The 20,951-nt window shown below is 44.7% G+C and overlaps 1 protein-coding gene across 1 annotated transcript in view; it reads right to left on the bottom strand.

Moving 5' to 3' along the window:
- MTAP (methylthioadenosine phosphorylase) overlaps positions 1–20,695 on the bottom strand; it is a 38,768-nt gene extending 18,073 nt beyond the window's left edge. Inside the window, exons 1-4 of the mRNA XM_067744525.1 lie at positions 20,538–20,695; positions 12,461–12,547; positions 11,210–11,268; positions 6,775–6,942 (exon numbers count right to left, since the gene is read on the bottom strand). Coding sequence (XP_067600626.1) covers positions 6,775–6,942; positions 11,210–11,268; positions 12,461–12,547; positions 20,538–20,570 — 347 coding nt within the window. The 5' untranslated portion in view covers positions 20,571–20,695. The remainder of the gene's footprint in view (positions 1–6,774; positions 6,943–11,209; positions 11,269–12,460; positions 12,548–20,537) is intronic.
- Positions 20,696–20,951: the final 256 nt, after the last annotated feature.

Raw genomic sequence — 20,951 nt, 5'->3', positions numbered from 1 at the left:
AACTCAAACATTGGGAGCTTATAGCATTTTTTAAATAACAGTAAGGATATAAGGTGACAAGGTAGTTTGCAGAACAGAGTTAACCTCACACAGGGAACAGCTGCTCCCACTTCAAGGACAGCAGCAAGATGACAAAGAAGAACAGGGATGCAAGTAACTGGTGAAAGGGAGGGTGAAGGAAGATGGCGAGTTTGTGCCTAATACCATCTGTTTTCTTGTAAAGAGGCAATGTTCTCAACCAAGAGCGAAGGATATGGGCAGGAAGCTGTGAGAGAACAGAAAGGGTTCAAAGTAGCTGCTGACAGGAATGGGAGAAAGAGCTAAGCAAAGGCTTCCTGTATAATTCTTTATCATAAACCTCCATTTCTATTGGTAAGAACAAACCCCGTGCCCAAGAGGCTGAAAGACTGAGAAACTGACATCATTACACACCTCAACCTCTAGGCCTACCTTCCAAGGATGGCTAAGAACTTTGTACTGTAAAACCCTGGGGGAAGCCCAAGGCAGGGCTATGTCTTTGGGAGAGGGAAATAAACTGACATCATCCCTTACCCCTGTGGTTACAGCGGGACTTTCCTGATGAGTAAGTGTGCATCACCAGCCAACGCTCATCCCAGCCCCCAACCTCTCCCGATTCTAGCGAGAAAATAATTCTCTTAAGAGGGTGGGCATCAGAACTCTTAGGAATCAATCCAACACCCTCATTTAGCAGATGAGGACACTAAGTGACACAGGAATTTGGGGGCAGAGCCAGGATACAATTTTGGATGTCCTCACTTCCAAGCTGGGGCTTCTTCCACCACATTCTTTTAGTTGAACCTAACCAGGGGCCTCAGGCCAGTGTGTTAACAGCATTTTGCAGAAAATACTTGGCATTAGGAATTACATCCTGCCTTTTTTTAATCTTAATTTTTTGGCCATATTTTTCTCACTGTTAAAAAAACAAAAAACAAAAACCCCCCAAACACCTTAAACATTCCTGATAGAGGCCGCTATTAAAAAGAAAGAATCTTATTCTCATCCTTACAGATGTTACCCAGCTTCACCTTGAGATATTTCTGGTAGTGACAGAAGCAGTTTAAGGGACCCTACTAGTATGCATCTTTTTTTTTTTTTTTCGCGGTATGTGGGCCTCTCACTGTTGTGGCCTCTCCCATTGCGGAGCCCAGGCTCCGGACATGCAGGTTCAGTGGCCATGGCTCGCGGGCCCAGCCGCTCCATGGCATGTGGGATCTTCCTGGACCAGGCCACGAACCCGTGTCCCCTGAATCGGCAGGCGGACTCTCAACCACTGTGCCACCAGGGAAGCCCTTTTTTTAACTTAATATAATGTGGGCATCTTTCCAAACACTCTGCATATCTAATTGTTCCTTTCATAAATATGGTGAGGGACTTCCCTGTTGGCACAGTGGTTAAGAATCTGCCTGCCAATGCAGGGGACACCAGTTCAATCCCTGGTCTGGGAAGATCCCACACTCTGCAGAGCAGCTAAGCCCATGCGCCACAATTACTGAAGCCTGCATGCCTAGAGCCTGTGCTCCACAACAAGAGAAGCCACCTCAATGAGAAGCCCACGTGCCGCAACAGAGAGTAGCCCCTGCTCAACACAACTAGAGAAAGCCTGTGCACAGCAACGAAGACCCAACGCAACCAAAAATAAATATATAAATAAAACTAATTCTTTAAAAATAAATAAACAAACAAATAAGGTGAGTTGAATTCCCTCCAATGATGATACTCAGGATTGATGGTGAAAGGAGAAAGGTCATATGTGGAAGTTGCTAGAATCTCCTGCCCATGTGTACCTTCCATGGCACGGAAAGTTACTAGTCTAGGGTGGAAGAGAGGCCATATAATCAGTCCCCACCCCCCACAGACAAATGAATTTCTAGGAGTATCTAACAACAACTGGGTCAACAATGGAGGGTATGTGCAACAGAAGGAAAACAGGAAGAGACAACAAAATGCCTCATGCTTTGAAAAAAGCATCTAGGGGAAACAGTGTTGCTTGCTCTATAATAGTAAAAATCTCATTAGAAATCACTTCTATACTCCACTTTATAATGTATCATCCAAGTCAGGCCTTAAAAGTGGGGTGGGATGCGAGGGATGGTTATGTCTTTACCTGCAAGGCTGAAAAGCAAAAACAAAACAAAAGCCAAGTAAATGCATAGTTATGCCTCTAAATTTCTAAGTCTTGTCTCAGAATTTGGTTAGTCTTATACGGAGCCCTCACCAAACCACAGGCAGGGAGGATCCAGCTTCATAAAACACCTACCACTGATCCTGCTGGGCTCAAAGGAGGGAGGTGCTTCCACCAGCAGGAAGGGAGGTAACAGCAGAACCACTGAGCAAGTAAAGCCGCTGGCTGTCCCAGCTGCTTCCTGGACAGTGGCAAATAGATACAGGAGATCAGAAGACACAAGGATGCAGGCAGGTATAAAGCACAGTAGAGAAACAATTTGAAAAGCCTTAGTGGAACCCTGAGAGTAGCTAAGCTTTCAGATTTCTGTCTCTGTTTCATGTGCAAAGCCAGATTATGGGGAGGGAATCAACTTGGATTCCCTATGAGGTCTTTTCGCTCCGTCACTCAGGCAGTCTTGCTTCCACCAGAGACACTGTGAGAGCCAGATGTACCCTACACGGGCAGAGGTTTGTACCACAGGAGAACTACCCCAAATTATGAATCTTGGGAGTGTCTCCCTTATAAGATCGTTTTAAAGTAGAAATAGCCTCACAATCCTAAAACAGATGAAAGGTCAGACAGACACATTCTCTCCCCAGTTCACATGGACTGTTTAATAATGGTCAAGAAGCAGAACAAGCCCCATTCTTAACCATGTTTTATCATGAATTGCCAAATGACTTATGGCTCTGATGGTGGGGACCTCCACCAAGTAGAAGAAAGGGATTAATCAAACCCAGTGGGCTTCCCTGGTGGCGCAGTGGTTGAGAGTCCACCTGCTGATGCAGGGGACACAGGTTCGTGCCCCGGGCCAGGAAGATCCCACATGCCACGGAGTGGCTGGGCCCGTGAGCCATGGCCGCTGAGCCTGTGCGTCTGAAGCCTGTGCTCCGAAATGGGAGAGGCCACAACAGTGAGAAGCCCGCGTACTGCAAAAAAAACACAAAACAACAACAACAAAAAAACCAAAAATCCCCCAGTATATCAGGAGGCCCAAAGCAGGCACTGAGGACACTTACTGTGGGCGAGCCTCTTACAAATTCTTGGTATAAATTACTATTTAAAATTTTTGGTTTGTGAAGAATATTGCACATGGGGTCCAGGATAAGGGAAGATTCAGGAAACCTGTCACTGTGCAACACACATGGGAAAATGACCAGAGAACACATTCTTTCAGCATTTAAGTTCTAGATCCACATACATTTTCCTTTCTACAGCAGCCCTAATCACAAATGAAAGATTACTTTCACTTTAAATATTAGCAAAGGTTATTTCCTTGCATGTTTGAGAAACAGATGAAAGGACTGAGTACACACACCCAAAAATACTGGAACCAACTCCTCTCCCCACCTGTCTGCTGTCCTGATTTCTCCAGGTCAGCCACACCCAGGATTCCCCTTTTCTCATGCCGAGGCTTTCAAGTTTTCACAGGTTGGAATGTAGCATGAGCAAACCCAATGATTTTCAGAAGAGAATGATCTTATTTTCCTAAAAGAGCTTTCAGCCTGTCAGACACCTTCAAGGGTATTTTTCATTTTTAGCTTATAGGCATCTAATGATTTTAAAAACAACCATAAAAATCAAAGCTACCTGTCACTCTTAAATCTTAATGACTTCTAAGTTATGCACGGCATGGTTGACAAGCCAGGTTGGTGTTTTTTCCCCCTATGTTGAGCACTGAGGGCAAAGAAAGCAAGATGCTCTAGTTCTGCCATCTATTAAAAAAGAATAGCCATACTATTCCATTTTGATTCTTTATCACAAATGTATGTCAGGGAGATTAAAACAGTCCCTCTAGTCTTGGAAGACACTTTAGGATGAGGATATTTTTTCTAAGATGATGTGCTGGAAAAGTTATAGCAGTAGTAAGCAAAAATGTGTTTCCAGATCAATCCCTGGAGAAGAACCCATGGACAGTGCAAGGAAAAGGGAGCTTAAGTGATAGAATTCAACCTGTAATTTTGAAGAGAGGACCATGGCCCACATAGGTAAAGTGATCTGCCTGAGGCCAAACAGAGCCAAGATGACCCTTCTAGAGTTCAGTGCTCCTGCCCCCACAGCTCTGATCCTCTGTGCACCTCTGCAGGATGCTGCAGTCCTATCAAATATTCTGGGGCTGTGGTTACAGCTATGGGCACTGAGGCTGTAAACAGCAGAGCCTGCAGCTCACCATTCATGCCTGATGACAGGACTAAGTGGAGGTTCAGACGCCTGCCTTAACACACCAGGATTTACTCTGTTAAAATAAAGTGCTGTCAGTACAACACATGTAGGGCATTTCTCACAAGACAAAAAGTTCGGATTCTCCTCTCCTGTAAGACATTCTCAAGCCTGGTTAACAGAAACCACATAGCTCAAACAGCAGCAGTAACACTTAGAAGATGCTCTCCAATAGCAAAATAATACAAGGCACATATGTAATTTAAAATGTTCTAGCACCCACATCAAAACGGTATAAGAGAAACAGGTAAAATGAGTTTTAGTACCTTATGTAACTTAATATATCAAAAATGTTATTGTTGCAATATATAATTGATACAAAATTTGAGATTTCATTCTAAATGTTACTTACTTAGGGGATCCTCCTTTTAACAGACCTTTTTTTCTGTTTTTACCAAGTGATGTTGACTAGCAGACATACTCCAGCCCAGACTCACAGTAAAGGCATTTATTGGGCAGGTACCACAGGCTAGATTCATAAAAGGCACTCGCTAGGGACTCAGAACTCCCAAGGCAAGACTAAGGAGGCAGGTTATAGACATGACACATAGAAGAAAACAGACACCGGAAGATTTTAAGGTCACACAGCTAATAAGTGCCAAGGCAGAAAGAAACCAGATCTGATGGCAACGCCTGTTCTCTTTCTATTCTCTTTGTGCCCCACCTGCTTTCTTGAGAGCCAGTATGTGAAACATTTACATTTACTACATGTGAGACAAAGATCTGGGAAATGCAACAGTGTACAGTTACACCACGTAAGTAACAAATTAATCCCAGGCTTAGTATCCAAGCCAAACTTTTCCTTCCAGTACCATCTACCATACTTTATAAATCCACATCATTCTAGAGTTTTGTGCACTGCATTATTAAAAAAACCACATTGCACCCCTTTTCTTAGGTCATTACCCCCAAACACATGTCTTTAACGGCCATAGAGATTTTGATCAGGATGTCCCCTAAACACAAACTCCAGTCTCCCTCTCCCTTCGAACAATCATGTTCATTCAGTCACTCAAAAAATACTGACTGAGCAACCACAGGCCAGGTAGTATTGTGGGTGTTGGGGATAAAGTGGCAAACAGGACATATGGGGTCCATGCCCTCACACGGTTTACATTCTAGAGGGGAAGATGAAAAACATATAGTGTCAGGTGCAGAAAAATGATAGGAAAAATGAAAGGGGAGGGGCATGTAATGATTTTAGTCTATCCTCATTATTTATTAGGTTGAACCACATGAAATTACTGATATTCAACCATTTCTAGCTTACAGAACAGGCAATTTCATTTGGTTCAAGCTAATAGCTTCATTTCATCAGGTAACATTCAATGCTTCTGATGGACTAGGGAATATTTAAATACCTGAAAAGCAGAAGACACACAGAACAGGACTGAATAAACCTTCCTTCCATAATAGTCAAGGTAGGAGAGGCGTTGGGTACAGCGAGCCCAGAGTTAACAGACTGGAAGAGTAGGATGGACTGAGGTGATGGTCGGGGTGAATGGATGGGGGACGCTGATAGGAGCTACCAAGTGGTTTACTCTCTGTGGTTCTTCTCCCCACCGCTCTGGCTCAAGTAGCAGACTGCAGTTACCTGTCTCCATCCAGAGCATTCTGGGAAGTGGTTACTTCCCCCAGGAATGGGAGGTGGGGGCAGCAGGAGGATGGGATCCCTAGGATACCACCCCTTTCCTTATGACTTCTTCAACTACTTCTAAATGCAGAGAAAGCCCAGGATCTTGGCAGTCCATTATTGTTCAATATTTTGGTAAAGGAACATTATAGATTCCTTGTGCCATTAAGTAACAGAAAATCCCTAGCTCAGGAACCAACTATTGATCTTAACATCACGAAAAGACAACCAGACATTACGTGCCTCCTGATATGATGCAGAAAGATTCTCACCAAGAATTCAAACCTGGTTCCAATCAGGCCTCCGGAGTTAAGCACTGGTTTACGGTAAACACAGGGGACAGGGGAAGACACTAAATGAGACTTAAGGATGCAATCAGTAAAATCCAGCATGTGGGGAGACTATAGGACAAAAAAGAAAAAAAGCCTTCTCTGGACCCTCATTTCAACAAACCAACTACAAAAAAAAAGTCTGTGAGACAATAGGGAAAAAGAGAACACTGCCTAGACATCTAATACTAAGGAAATATTAACTAATTTGTTTTTTAAAAAGTTCTTTTAAAGTTACAAACTGATAAATGTTGAAGCTGAGAATTAGGAACTTGAGAGTTCATGATGATTCTTCTATTTTCTATCCGTGGGCCTGTGTCCCCTTTCCCACAAGTCCCCACACATTGTCCACTTGAGCTGAGAACGATTGTACAGGAGGAGCCTGAGCATTTTAGACGACTGCTCACCTGTCAATGAACTGATCAATAATGACGATATCGCCAGGCTGAATCTCTTCCTTCAAGGAACCGCAAGCTGTGGTCACTATGACATGTGTACAGCCCTCCTCCTTCAGAGCCCAGATGTTCGCCTGATAGTTGACTTTCGAAGGCATGATGGTATGCTGCCTCCCATGCCTAAGGAAAGAGAGTAAATATATTAAATATGGTAGAGGAGTGAGCAGGGCATTTTTTTTTTTTTTTTTTTTTTTTTTGCAGTACGCGGGCCTCTCACTGCTGTGGCCTCTCCCGTTGCGGAGCACAGGCTCCGGACGCGCAGGCTCAGCGGCCATGGCTCACGGGCCCAGCCGCTCCGCGGCATGTGGGATCCTCCCGGACCCGGGGCACGAACCCGTGTCCCCTGCATCGGCAGGCGGACTCTCAACCACTGCGCCACCAGGGAAGCCCGAGCAGGGCATTTTTAATACTCTTGGAAAAGAAAACTCATTTACAGCAGTGCCTTCCAGCCTTTCCCACCAAAATGCTTTCCTTGGCAGAGGAAGAGTGAGAACAGGCCAGGCAATAACCAGCCTACTTCAGGTATAAACTATGTGGTTTTAAAGTGCAGACTCGGGACTTCCCTGGTGGTGCAGTGATTAAGAATCCGCCTACCAGTGCAGGAGACATGGGTTCGAGCCCTGGTCCGGGAAGACCCCACATGCCGCGGAGCAACTAAGCCCATGCGCCACAACTACTGACCCTGCACTCTACAGCCCAAGAGCCAAAACTACCGAGCCCACGTGCCACAACTACTGAAGCCCACGCGCCTAGACCCCGTGCTCCGCAACAAGAGAAGCCACCGCAATGAGAAGCCTGTGCACCACAACGAAGAGTAGCCCTGCTTGCCGCAACTAGAGAAAGCCCACACGCAGCAACAGAGACCCAACACAGCCGAAAATAAAAATAAATAAAGTGCAGACTCAATTTACATTTCATAGTTTACTTTGCTATCAAGAGTAGGTAATAGCTTACTTAGAATTCACTCTCCAGGAAAATATGCCATGTCTATCCTGTGGGGCACCAACACCCCAGAATCTGAGGCATCTGGTATCTCATAAGCCATGACACAGAAAACAAGAGGTGCCAAGGAAGAAACACCCAAAATAGAAACTCAAGTTTCCAGTCTCATCTCTTTATTCTTTTCTGCCTGATCACCCAAAGAAATTAATGAAACATTTAAAATATTAGATTTCCCAGTTGTTTATGATGACATCAGCAGGTATGGTCCAAGAATGGATCACCTCACTCATCATTACTGTTATGGGCTGAATTATGTCCCCTCCAAATTCTTAGGCTGAAATCCGAACCCCCAGTACATCAGAATGTGACCATATCTGGAGACAGGGTCTTTAATGAGGTAATTAAGTTAAAATGAAGTCATTAGAGTGGGTCCTAATCCAACACGAATGGCGTCCTTATAAAAAGACACAGACATACACAGAGAAGAACATGTGAAGATACAGGGAGAAGACAGTCAGGTACAAGCCAAAGAGAGGGACCCGGAACAGATCCTTCCCTCCCAACCTCAGAAGGAACCAACCCTGCTGACCCCTTGATCTCTGACCACTACCCTCCAGAACTGTGAGGAAACAAATTTCTGTTGCCACTCAGTCTGTGGCACCTTGTTATGGCAGCCCCAGCACACTTAACACAACCACTAATGATTTCGTGTCACGCTTCAAACAAAATCCAAACACTCTGCCATGGCGCTCGTATCATCTGGGCCCAGCCTACAAACAGCAACGTCAGTCCTTACCTTTATCCCTTCCCACCGGGGCTCAGCCTCACTGGCCTCGCTGCTTAGCTCCCACATCACCTCCCCAGAGGAGTGCTTTCCACGACCACTGCATCTCCATCACATCACTACCCCTTGACCTTATTTTTCTTTCTGGCACCTATTGGCCACTCAAACTATATATTTCCTTCTCAGTGTCCATCCTTCCCACTAGCATCAGCCCTGAGACGGTGAGGCCCTTATCTGTCTTCCCTGCTGGTGCCTAGAACTGGACTTGCCATATGAGTAGTTCAATCTGTTGGATGAAAAACTGAGTACTTACACACACACTCTTTCCCCCTATCTCTCTCACACACCCACACACACACCCACACCCACACACCCAGTGTGCCAGGAAACAGCCAGTAACAGGAACTTGATTTCTAAAATTACTTTTAAAAATTCACACGTTAGAGGGTATATTTATAAGCAGTATTTCACAGAGAGTTAAAATTATCCTGAGCTGCTTGAAAAAGTATGAACATCACAGGTAATGTTCTGCCACAGGAAGGCTAAGTGTCAAGAGACCAGTCGTCTTCACATGTGATAATATAGAAACAGGCTTTCAAGGAAGTAACAACACACAAAAATCTCACTTTGTACGATAATGATTAAAAGTTTGGGCTTTGAAGTAAAACTGCCTGGGTTCAAATCCTAGGTCTGCCACTTACTAGCTGTGTGACCTCATCAAAATCACTCAGCTTTCTCAGCCCCCCATTTTTTTTTTTTTGATCTGTAAAATGGATAATAAAAAACCCTGCACCACAGGGTTGCTATCCAATATCCCTTGTATCATTCCATATTGATATTTTGAAATAAACTTTAATGTCTCTTCTTCACCAACAACAGAATTAAGAATACGGAAATAATTTGTACATAATTGCAGACAAGCATTAGCATATGAGGGTTTTTACCCCAAGGTCATAAACGACCTCTCAGAAGGTGGAAGTCCATGAATGCCCAGAAAGTATGGTAGTCCCCGCTTATCCACAGGAAATGCGTTACAAGACCCCCCTGTGGCTGCTTGAAACTGCGTATAGTACTGACCTCTATATCTGCTATGTTTTTTTCCTATACTAACAGGTGGGTAGTGTACAAAGCGTGGATACGCTGGACAAAGGGATGATTCCTGACCCGAGCAGAGGGGGTGGGATGGCACAAGATTTAAAACTTATGAATTGTTTATTTCTAGACTTTTCCTTTTAATACTTTTGGACCGCAGTTGACTATGGGTAACTGAAACCGTGGATAAGAGGGGACTACTGTACATGCATTTTTTCTAAGGCTGGTCTCCAAATCTCTGATTAGATTTTCAAAAGAAATTCACATATCAAAAGGAGTTAAGAACCACTGCATAAAGTGGTTCACAGTCCGACACACTTCATTTCAGCTGGCAAGAGTATAAAAGCTTCACCATGGGGCTACAACACAAACCATTTTCTCTTACAGTCTGGAGAAAATTAAGCGTTTCTCCAGCAATGACCACAGACCAACAAAGAAGGTTGCCTGAAATCAACCCTATGCGACCATCTAGAACTAAAATTTAGTTTTACTGGACTCAGCAAAGCCACTTCCGTTTCAAAAATGCAGTGTGGCAGACAGACCCTAGGGTGGTCTTCATTTTCATGCTCTGAATAATTCCTTCCTTCTCGACTGTGGGCGGACCTGAGATGCTTCCAACCAACAGAACACAGCGGAAGGTGCTGGGAGTCACTCCCATGATCAGGCCCCAGCCTGCCAGCATGCACTACCTGGCCCTCCTGCTGGCCTTGCAGCAGCAAGCTGTTGTCTTGTGAACTGCCCACGGGGAGGGCCACAAAGCAGGGAACATGGACAGCCTCTAGGAGCGGACGGCCTCCGTCCTTCAACCCTGAGGAACTGAGTTCTGCCAACTCCTACATGAGCTTGAACGAGGACCTGGAGCTCCAGATAAGAACAAGCACTTCAATATACCCATGTGACACAATATTTACTTGTGTGACCCTGAAGAGGACCCAGATGAGCTGTGCCCACACTCGGGTTAGCTGGAAACTGTGGGATGATGTATGCTATTTCAGGCTGCTAAATTTGTGGTCATTTGTTATGCAGCAATAGAAAGCTAATACACGCAGTCTGACTAATTTCTAACTGTGTGATAAAATGACTTGCTCTTCTCTTTAGGGGACAGCACGAGCCTTGTCAAGGCAATAAGGGTGTAGACACCACCGAGAACCCACTTCAGTGACCCGAAACCCACTCCCCACAAATCTAGAACTATTACTACACAAGGGGTCATGAATGAAGCAGTTTTTCTCGATCTTGTGAACTAGAAGATAAAAGACAGAAAAGAACAAAAGAAAACATTTCCTCTTGCAGCTAGAACTGAAAGCAGAGCTTCACGTTTAGTCAAATCATTGCATCACTCATTGGATTGTTCTAAACCTTTTCCCAACCTAAGGGGGGATAGGCAAGATCTTTAATCTCCAAAGTCAGTAAAACCTACCCTGAAACTGTAAGCGATAAAGATGACTCAGATGCTATAGCTCCACCGACACATTAAAAACTCATACCTGCATCATGACTCTTTTCATAATTTAAGTTAAATTTAAAATGTTCTTTAGTAGTAACATTCAAAAGCTTGAAATACGTTACCTTGCAAGGAGGACGCAATCAACATTCTTTATCTTCCCCAAAATTAAGGCATCAGAAGGCTGCACACAGTGAAAAATGGTTACAAGTCAGTGATTTAAAAACACATATAGAAACAATCAAAAAGCTGCCATTTCAATAGTTCATCTGTAGTAGGAGTCATAGAAACTTGGGGTCTGAGGGTATATTTCAAAGAAGTGAAAGAGTCTCGATTTGATGGATCAACTTAGTCACTCAATATTTACTGAGCCCTCTCTACCAGTACAGAGATTCGTAAGACTTAGAAGCGTGCGTGGGTAGGTACCATTTAGTAAGATCTATTTGTAGCAAGCACCCCTGGGGACTCTGATGCCACACTGATCATACACAGATGTGTCAAGGCTATTTGGCAGGTTCAAGAACAGGTGTGAGAGTGAAATGCAAAAGGAATAGGAGGCCCCTATCAGGGAATTTAAGAACTCAGCACTGGAACCGTTTGCTGTGTTAACCAGGTCTAAGATGGCCACAAGATGACCTCAGGTAATGGAGGAAAAAGTCTGAGAACCTAGGAGGTTAAGAAAACATGAGGCTAAGAAGTGAACAAGCTGACAGCAGGACTTGGAAGATACCGGATCAAATCTAAGGACTTGGCTGAAAAGGAGGGTTTGGTTGGGATTGCCAAATACAGGGATCTTCGTAGGAGGATCAGAGGAACCACAGCATTTGGAAGTAGCCCTATGGAGTTAGGAGAAGGCAGACACCCTCACCCTAGCTGGGAGAACTAAACAGCCTCCTTTTAATAGAAAAGGAGGAGTGTTTTATTTCCAATTCAGTTATGCAGTTGTGTTCTCATTCCCCCCAAAATCCCCCTTTGGGCCAGGGCTTACTAAGAAAAGGCCATTAGATATCTCCTCCCATTTGTTACAGACTGTAGTATGACCGATAGGCCCCAAATTAGAAGCTGATTTGAATGCAGTGATCTGGAGAGTACAGTTCCTGTGTTTGAAATGGGCATCTGGCTTCTAGGGATATAATTAAGAAATTATTTGTACACATTTAAAAGCCATGTTCTCAGTCGTCAAGTCCAAGGCAATCTCAGGGATACTGTCTCAGTTGGCAGAGCCCAGTAACAGAAACTCCTGGCCTCTCTCAGCCTGGGGCAGGCAGCCCTGTGCTGCCAAGACAAAAGCAATTTAAAAAAAATTTTTAACTTAAAAATCAAGCCAGGAAGGAGAAAGAAAAAAGCTAGTATGTCTCCACTAACTGGATATTAACCTTGCCAAATGGAGTGTCCACATATTTTTCGGTTCTTCCTTCTAAGATTTCTGGATCATCCAGGCCTGTCCCACCAATTATTCCAATCTGAAGGAGACAATAAAAAGATATCACATTTGATCAGTTTGCAGTAGAAACAAAATCACTATTTTAAGCAAATTCGTTTATCCATACTCATATGCTCTTCTCCATTCCTGGTAAGCCCTAGTTATTTTAAAAATCTGAACATTCCTGAAAAGCAATCATTTATTCAGCAAACATTCGAAAGCCTTCTATATTCCAGAAATAACCAAAGCATGAGTCACCTTTTCGGACTAAATCACATTTTTGCTGACTATCTAAATAACAAATTAGCATGGAAACGTACTTCAACTAGTTTAAATCATAAAGCCAAACCTAAAAATAGGTAAATATGGTTGGAGAAAGTACTTTCTAACCAATTTTATTATCTCTACTAAATACGTGATGGAATAAATGTTCAAAAAACAACTAGGATAGAAAATATTCAGCATTTCCATTTGGTAAGGATTTCTCCTCATTACCACACTTGATAAAGAAACGAGAGATTTTCTTTCCTATGCCACTAAAATCAGAGCTGTAAGGGATCACAGATAGAGGAATCTGGAATAGCATGAAAAGTTAACCTCTATATTTATGAAATCCAACTGTCATTCATATACATGTAAGTGTAAGTAAGTAATTCAAAGGTCTGTAGTTCCAAATTATTTTCAAGTGTCTTATTGCATTTTTCAGACATTAACTTAATTGTCCTCGTCTTCAGGAAGTAATCTGAGTCTAAAAACCCTGATATTACCCTATAGAGTTAATCTAATTTGATGATTAAGACACTTGAACAAAAACAATTACAAAGATAACTAAATATATTAACTAAACTGTTAACTAAAAATGAAATAACTGAAATCATTAGGAAGGTTTCCCTGGGTTGATACTTCCTAAAGGAAAAATACTATTTAAATTGTCAGCAACAGGCTACAGAGATGAACTAGAAACCTAATAAAAAGTCACCTGAGCATTTTTTTTTTCAATGAACAGCTTTAAATCTATTGTCACTTGAGTAAAATTTCTACTCAGCGGAAGTAGCTCCTTGAGAACAAAACTCCAAAGTTAAAAATTAACTGAACATCTGAATTAAATAATTTTGAGATCAGGTTACACAGTTGATTTACACTAGTATGTGGGAAAATAGTTACCTCTCTGGCGCTATTTCCTAGAAAAATAAATCAACGAAATAAGAAAAAGGGCGATTGAGTAAGATTTTTACAAAGAACTGCAGGTTACATGATTTAGTACTTGGAAAGCATCTCACGACTTCCTCAGGTGGCTAAACCAGTTTTTGAAGTTGCTGCCACCTTGTGGTACATTGTTGAAACCACAGCAGGTTACATATTCTACAGCAAGTCAACATTTTTCTTTGTTACAACTTAACATTGTAGGTAAAGACTAATCAATACAGGACTGCAGTTTTCAAATCAACAGAAGTGTTCACTTAAGTCAGTGGGTTTAAATTCATTTCAGTTCAGTAGAAATTTTTTAAATTGCACTATTTTATGAAACCCTAACCCATCCTCTAGCTGGTGTCTTTATTTTATCATTTCATGTAAGGCCAAAGCACCACAGATCATAGTTGGGATGGGGTAGGGGGTGCAATGAACTGTCCAGCCCATGTCATCACCTCAGACCGCCGAACTGAGTTGCTGACTTTGAAATTACTCTCAGCCTACCCTCTGGGGACTCTACTACTCATGGAAACGTCTGGTGTTTTTTTGCTTCCTTTTTTTTTAAAAATACTACCACTCTGACTTGGCTGTTTCTGGCCGTTCCCCTGGGCCATGGCATCTCGCATTCTGGATCTAACACTGGACTCAGACTCGTACATACAAAACAAACCAGACTTGGTTTTGAAACCACCCTCTGTTCAGGCAAGCCAGCCCAGCCTCACAGCAGTGAATAAGAAATGCCAGTTGGGGTCTTGCTGAAGTTCAGTGCCCTGGAGCCCACCCTCAGCAGCCCCAAGCTTCAGCCCAAACCACTCTGGCTGCATGATGACCATGCACTGGGTAGCTGCTAACTCAGCCCTCAGTGAGGAATATTTAGTACTGAGTGTGAGAACAAGAGCCGTTACAGCTCATCAGAAAGGCCAGGATGTGTTCTCTGGCACTGGAGTTATCTGCAGGAGAGCCCGTCCAGTCAAACTGGCTCAAGCTGTTTCTCAAAACCCATATCTTGGAAGGGACACAGGACAAGTGTAGCAACTGAGTACAGCCACACCAGGGAACTCAATCCCTAACCTTTTTCTTCCTGCAGACGGAGGCCAGCAGTGCCAAGATATGGCAATGTCGCCACCTGCTGGCTCCATGGTAAAGTATAACTATGGGACGAAACTCCCAAGCACCAGTGGCCTGTCATTCCCCTCCAGCCTCTAAATTCAAATGGTCAGCTCAGTACCTGCCTTGATAAAGTAACTGTGTCTTTGCATTTACATGTCAGAGGCACTGTGGCCAAGTTCTCCAGGGGCCTTACCTCATTTAATTTTCACAACCACCCTGTAAGATGGGCCCTATAGTGTAACACCCATTTTATAAAAGAGGAAAGAGAAACACAAAACTTAAAAGAAATTTGTCCAGAGAGCAAATTATAAAGAGCAAAGCTGGGATTGGAACCCAGGTCTTTCATACTCAACCACTATGATGTACTACCTCCCAGTATCCCCTGGAATCCTTGATAAACACCATAACCTATTAGAAATTTGTCTCCATGTTATGAAGAAACTGATCCTCAGAGTTCAAGTTCTGGACCAAGGTCACAGAGCAAGCATGGAAACAGCAACTCTGGGCACCTGAGTGAACCACCTTGGAAGGGAGGGGGCTGTCCATGCATGATCTCATGCATACTTACCAGGCTTCCTAGGCCAGAGGCATCGCCCTCAGTCCAAGCAGTCCTAGGAATGCTTAGGAAAAGTGTTCAAGGTCTGAGATGGAATTTCTGGGCCAATTCTGCCCAGCCAGGACTTCTTCACTACACAAGATAAAGTTCTGAAATAAGGACCCCCTGGTCCATCAAGGCCATTGCTAGATTTTAACAGCAAGTTGATTCATCCCACACTTTTCCACTTGCAGACCACCAAGTCAAACTCCTCAAAAAGAAGAGATGGTTTGACTTCCTCTCTGAGACTGTGTAAGCATTTTATCTAAATGTTGGCTTACCCAGCCAGAACGGTTACTTCCAACGATGCCAAAAGGGTTCACACCAACCCCTACCCTGTGTCCACTTCCCCTGGTACCAGCCACAGGAGATTTCACATACCCCACTTGGTTTCAACAGCCGCTCACCATCACTTTATACTACATGGAGGAACCTAGCACCCCATGAAGTGGAGAATTTCATTCTTTTCTTATGGCTAATATTCCATTGTGTATACATATACCACTTCTTTATCCTTTCATCTGCTCATGGGCACTTAGGTTGCTTCCATCAACATTTGTTATTTGTAGACTTTTTGATGATAGCCATTTTGACAGGTGTGAGATGATCTCATTGTGGTTTTGGTTTGCCTTTCTTTGATGATTAGCCATCATCAAAGGGCAGGATTTGACTATTTTTGGAAATAGAGTCTTTGAAGAGGTAATTAAAATTAAATGAGGTCTTAGTGGGGGGAGTGCTAATCCAAAATAACTTCAGGTTCAGAACATCTGTAGTTTTTATTTAACCAACCTCTCCTTGCAAAGTCAAGATATTATTCTAATGGGCAGACACCCTCTTTGAAGATACAGTTCACTTCCGGAAGTGGTCAGTGACTTTTTGAGGAGGATTTTCCTCAAAGCTTACTGTACTCTGTAGCACTCTCCTTCACTTGTAGAAGAACATAGGATTCTTCCTGGTGCTCCTCCTGGGTCAGCTGCTGGATACTAGAATCCCCAGGGGAGCTTTCAGTACCAAAGCCCAGGTCCCAGATTCCAGATATTCTAATTGAGCAAGACAGAGTTGTTATTTTTCTTAAAGCTCCTCAGGTGGTTCTAATGTGTAGCCATAATTGAGCACCCTTGCTCTAGGGCCCAGATCATCAATTTCTAAAATCTGGGCTAGCTGAGCATCATAGGCTGAATAATGGCTCCTGCAAGAGAGCCTGTCAGCATTCTAATTACGAGAACCTGTGCATGTTACCTGTGTGATTAATGATTTTGAGATGGGGGGATGATTCTGGATTATCTGGGTGGACCCTAAATGTAATCACAAGGGTCCTTTTAATAAGGTCGAATGAGGAAGAAGGCGATGTGATGATGGAAGCAGGGGGAGAAAAGGCGATGTAATGTAGGGCCCAGAGCCAAGGAACGCTGGTGATCTCTAGAAGCCGGAAAAAGCAAGGAAACATTCTCCCTTAGATCCTCCAAGAGGACCTGCCCTATTGACATCTTGAGTTTAGCTCCATAGGACTCATTCTGGACTTGTGACTGCTAGAATTGTTAAGCGACTACACCTGTGTTGTTCTATGCCATCCAGTTTGTGGTGGTTGTGAGAGCAGCCAAGGAAACTAGTTCACTAAGAAACACCTGAGGAACTTGTTAAAAATGCAGATGCCCAGCCTTTTCAAAGCTCCATGGCCAATGGTTATCACATTTTAGCGGGTACCTGAATATACTGAGGCTCTTGAAAATCCAATTTGCTGCCCGCCTCCCTATTTCAGATTCAGCAGGATTGGGGAAGGGCCCAAGAATTTGCATTTCTAACAAATTCCCAGGAGGGTGCAGATGCAGCACAGGCTTTGAGAACTACTGCTTTAGATGCTTTTGAGGCACAGACTAGAATACCATGATTATAATCACAATCAAAAAACCTTCCTCAGGGATTTCCCTGGTGGTGCAAGGGATAGGAATCCGCCTGCCAATGTAGGGGACACGGGTTCAATCCCTGGTCTGGGAAGATCCCACATGCCGCGGGGCAACTAAGCCTATGCGCCACAACTACTGAGCTTGAGCTCTAGAGCCCATGAGCCACAACTACTGAGCCCACGTGCCACAACTACTGAAACCTGTGTGCCTAGAGCCCGTGCCTCACAAGAGGAGCCACCTCAAGATGAAGCCCGCGCAACACAATGAAGACACAAAGCAGACACACACAAACACACACACACACACACACACACACACACACACACACAAACCCCTTTCTCAAAGTAACAACAGCAAAAAAGCCCCCATCTCTGTTTTTCTCTGCTGCTCAGGACACCAACCTGGCTGCTGCTTCATCTCCTCACCAGGCGGTCTCTGTCTCAGGGATTTACAGCCCAGGGGTCCTCAACCAAGTGCTGAGGCTCTCCTGAGAGGTGCCTGGAAATCCACGGGGAAATTTCTGGCTGCCACAATGACTGGAGGGAGTGCTACCAGCATTTTGTGGGGAGAGGGGACCCAGGATGTGTTCTATGTCCTACAATGCTCAGGACAGTTATACTAAGGGAGGAATTGTCGTACCCCAAATGGCATTGTGTCTCTAGGCAAAAAATGAAGGCTCATTGGTCATTTGGTTTCTGACTGGGGCCTGTGGGTTGTCTACCAGTTTCTGAAGGTCACTCAAGGACTTTCAGTGTGAAGGCCTTTGCTGGCCGCACTCAGCCATCGAAAAGGAGAGTTTCAAAGGCCTGTTCTCCACAGTCTAGACTTGCCCGTCCCCCTTAATATTGATACCATTTTGTTTATAGCCCACTACCCAACTATGATGGGACCATATCCCCTCCTTGTCATAGCAACCATGTAAACAAGAGTTATTTTTAATCCCTCAGAGTAAAAGCTGGGCAGCTGCCTAGGGGAGCCATGGCCCATTACAGGAGCCCTCCAGAATGCCAGAGATCCGGTTCAGCCCTCTGCATGGCCAAGCATGCCACTGCCCGTGGCTGTTGCCGGAGGACACTGTCTCCCTGAGGTCCTCCCAGACAGTGGCTGCTACTAATACTATGGGAGAGTATCCACTGGGCATTCGGCAAGCAGCTTGCTTCATGCAAACACTCCCCCTTCCTTAAGGCTGCATGGCCTTTGTCAACAGAATAAAACAGGGCACAGGGACCACATGTCAGATTTCAGAAATGGCTCACAACATGTAGTTGGCGGAATGCCAGGCTCTAGGCCAATTCTATCACTACCTAGGTCCAACTATAATTCTGGACTCCTTAGGTGACCTTTCTGGGCCTCAGCTTTATGTCCACAAAAAGAGGTTTGTGTAGTTATATGGTCTTAAGGAACACTCCAGCTCTATATTTTATGATCTGGGGATAGGATATGGTTTCCATTAGCTTATTTTGCTCTGGACACTAGCAGTTCATGTTTTCTATATAGGATGTTGCCTCAGCAGTCTGGCAGAAGTGGTGTAGGAATCATGGATTTGCAACAGCAAAATTATCACCTGTTCTAACCCCAAAGAGAGAAATCAGCAGGCAGGCCTAGCACTATTTGTACCTATTAATTTTATATTCAGCAGCTGGCCAAGAACAAAAATGTACATCATTCAATATTTACATCAGGGCTCTGATCACAGTGCCCATTCTGCACTTAAATGCACTGCACTAATCTTACAGGGAAACTGTGGTAGGGAGAATGCAAAACCAGGTTAAAGTGAGACTGTTTTAAATACCACCGCTATTTTTAATGTCACTTTAAGTGTATTCCTGTAAAGGAAAGGCAATAGTTTCCTGCCTGCCCACTGAAAACTGTGGCCTATCATAATTTAATTTTTGGAGAAAAGATGTTCAAAATTAATCTCATCTCCCTCACTCAGAAGCACTACCATTTAATAAGTTTCAGCCATGTGCTATAAAGACAATACAATTCTAACGTCCCAGCAAACCCTGCAGTAATGTTCCCATTTTACTGAAATGAAAAAGAGCTTCATAAAAATTCTGCTTTGTTCTCCATGACTGATAAGGAAGAGGCATTCTACAATATTTGTTTAATGCAAGATTCTTTTCAAAATGGCAAAGGGAATACAGTATCTAAATGTGACTGCAACTCTCCCCAACCCACCCCCTGACATCAAGTGTCTGAAAGCTGCAAGGGCCTACTAAGCTAATCACTCTGGTTGATTACACACTGATCTCAGAGATTTGCCTTCTCCAGGGGGAACTGAACACAAAACGCGGAGTCAAGAGAGAGACTTGAAGGCGACGGGCCTTCCTATCTCACGGCCAAGAATTTCTAAAGCCAAACAAGTCAACTGAGTTTTTAGCTGATCATAAACAGCCTGGAAGAGATCTTAACTTTGATCCTGTTTATTTCTGTGGACTGGAATTCTACAGTCCCTCCCTGCGAGACATCAACCAGGAAGAAGTGCGTCAAAGCCCCAGGGAAACTTGTTGCAATCCTCGGAACTCGTGCCCTCCTCCGGCCAAAGCTCCCACTGCACAATGATGCCTTGTACCGAGACCTGTGAGGACCAAGGGCACAAGGAAACTGATCCCTAACTTTCAAGGTTGCCAGCAAAGCAGTTTAAAGCCAGAGGCCTCCAGAGAGTGGCCCAGCATTCCTATACTCCATTTCGGTGTTGTAAAAAACTCTCGAGAGTTCCTAAAGCAGAGAAGGCCTAAGTTTAGAACACACAAAAAAGCCGGAAGCTTGCAAAAGAGCAAGCATGCAGTTTTCCCACGTGGGCCGCGGGCAGAGAGCCAAGTCAGAGCGGAAGCTTTGAAGTCGGTCAGGGCTCAAGGAGTCCGTCTCAGCGGTTGCAGGTACCCACCCACCTGGCACACCCGCTAGCCCCTGCCAGACGCATCTGCCCAGAAAGGTGCTCGGGAAGGGTTGGGCGCGGGCGCAGCACCGGTCCGCTGTCCCTCTCTCTTAAGTGCTTGCCTACCCGCTGCGCGCTGCGGATGCAGCTGAGACCAAAGGTTGGGGGACGACTCTGCAATTGTTCCCTCTCCCCCGCTCGCCGCCCCTGGGCTAACCGGCCTCAGACCCTCCCCGCCGCGGCGGGGGCGCACTGGCTGGGCGCACGGCCCAGAGGCGCGGTCCCCCCGAGCGGGAGCGGGATCGTACAGGGCACGGAGGACCGCAGCAGCCGGAACGACTAATCTCACCTTCACGGCCGCGGGAGTGGCACCTGAGGCCATGGCTGCGCGAGGAAGGAGCGACGGCCTCGGGCGGGGTGGAGACGTGCAGCGGCGGAGCGAAGCGGTTTCAGGCGCTGGGCCCGGGGTTGACCAACGAGGTCCCGGGGGCGGCTGTGGCTCCTCCTCTTCCTCCCCGGGACAGCTGGATTGGCTGCTGGTGTGGGCTCTCCCCCGCCACCCCCCCACCTCAATTTGAGGTTCCAGTGTCCCGCCCCGTTTGCAGACCTTTCTGTTTCTCCGTTGATTTTTTTTCGACCCCCAGTTATAACTAACGGGCTCATGATAGTGAGAATAATGGAGACCGCTGATTGAGTACTTATGTTGTTCCAGACTCTGTGGTTTGCACTTTAATCAGCTCCGTTAACCATCACAAGAACGCTA

Source organism: Pseudorca crassidens, chromosome 7 (assembly GCF_039906515.1).
Source record: "Pseudorca crassidens isolate mPseCra1 chromosome 7, mPseCra1.hap1, whole genome shotgun sequence".
NCBI classification, from domain to species: Eukaryota; Metazoa; Chordata; class Mammalia; order Artiodactyla; family Delphinidae; genus Pseudorca; species Pseudorca crassidens.
Note: the sequence above shows the minus strand (reverse complement) of the source record. Positions and strands in the feature narration are given on the sequence as shown.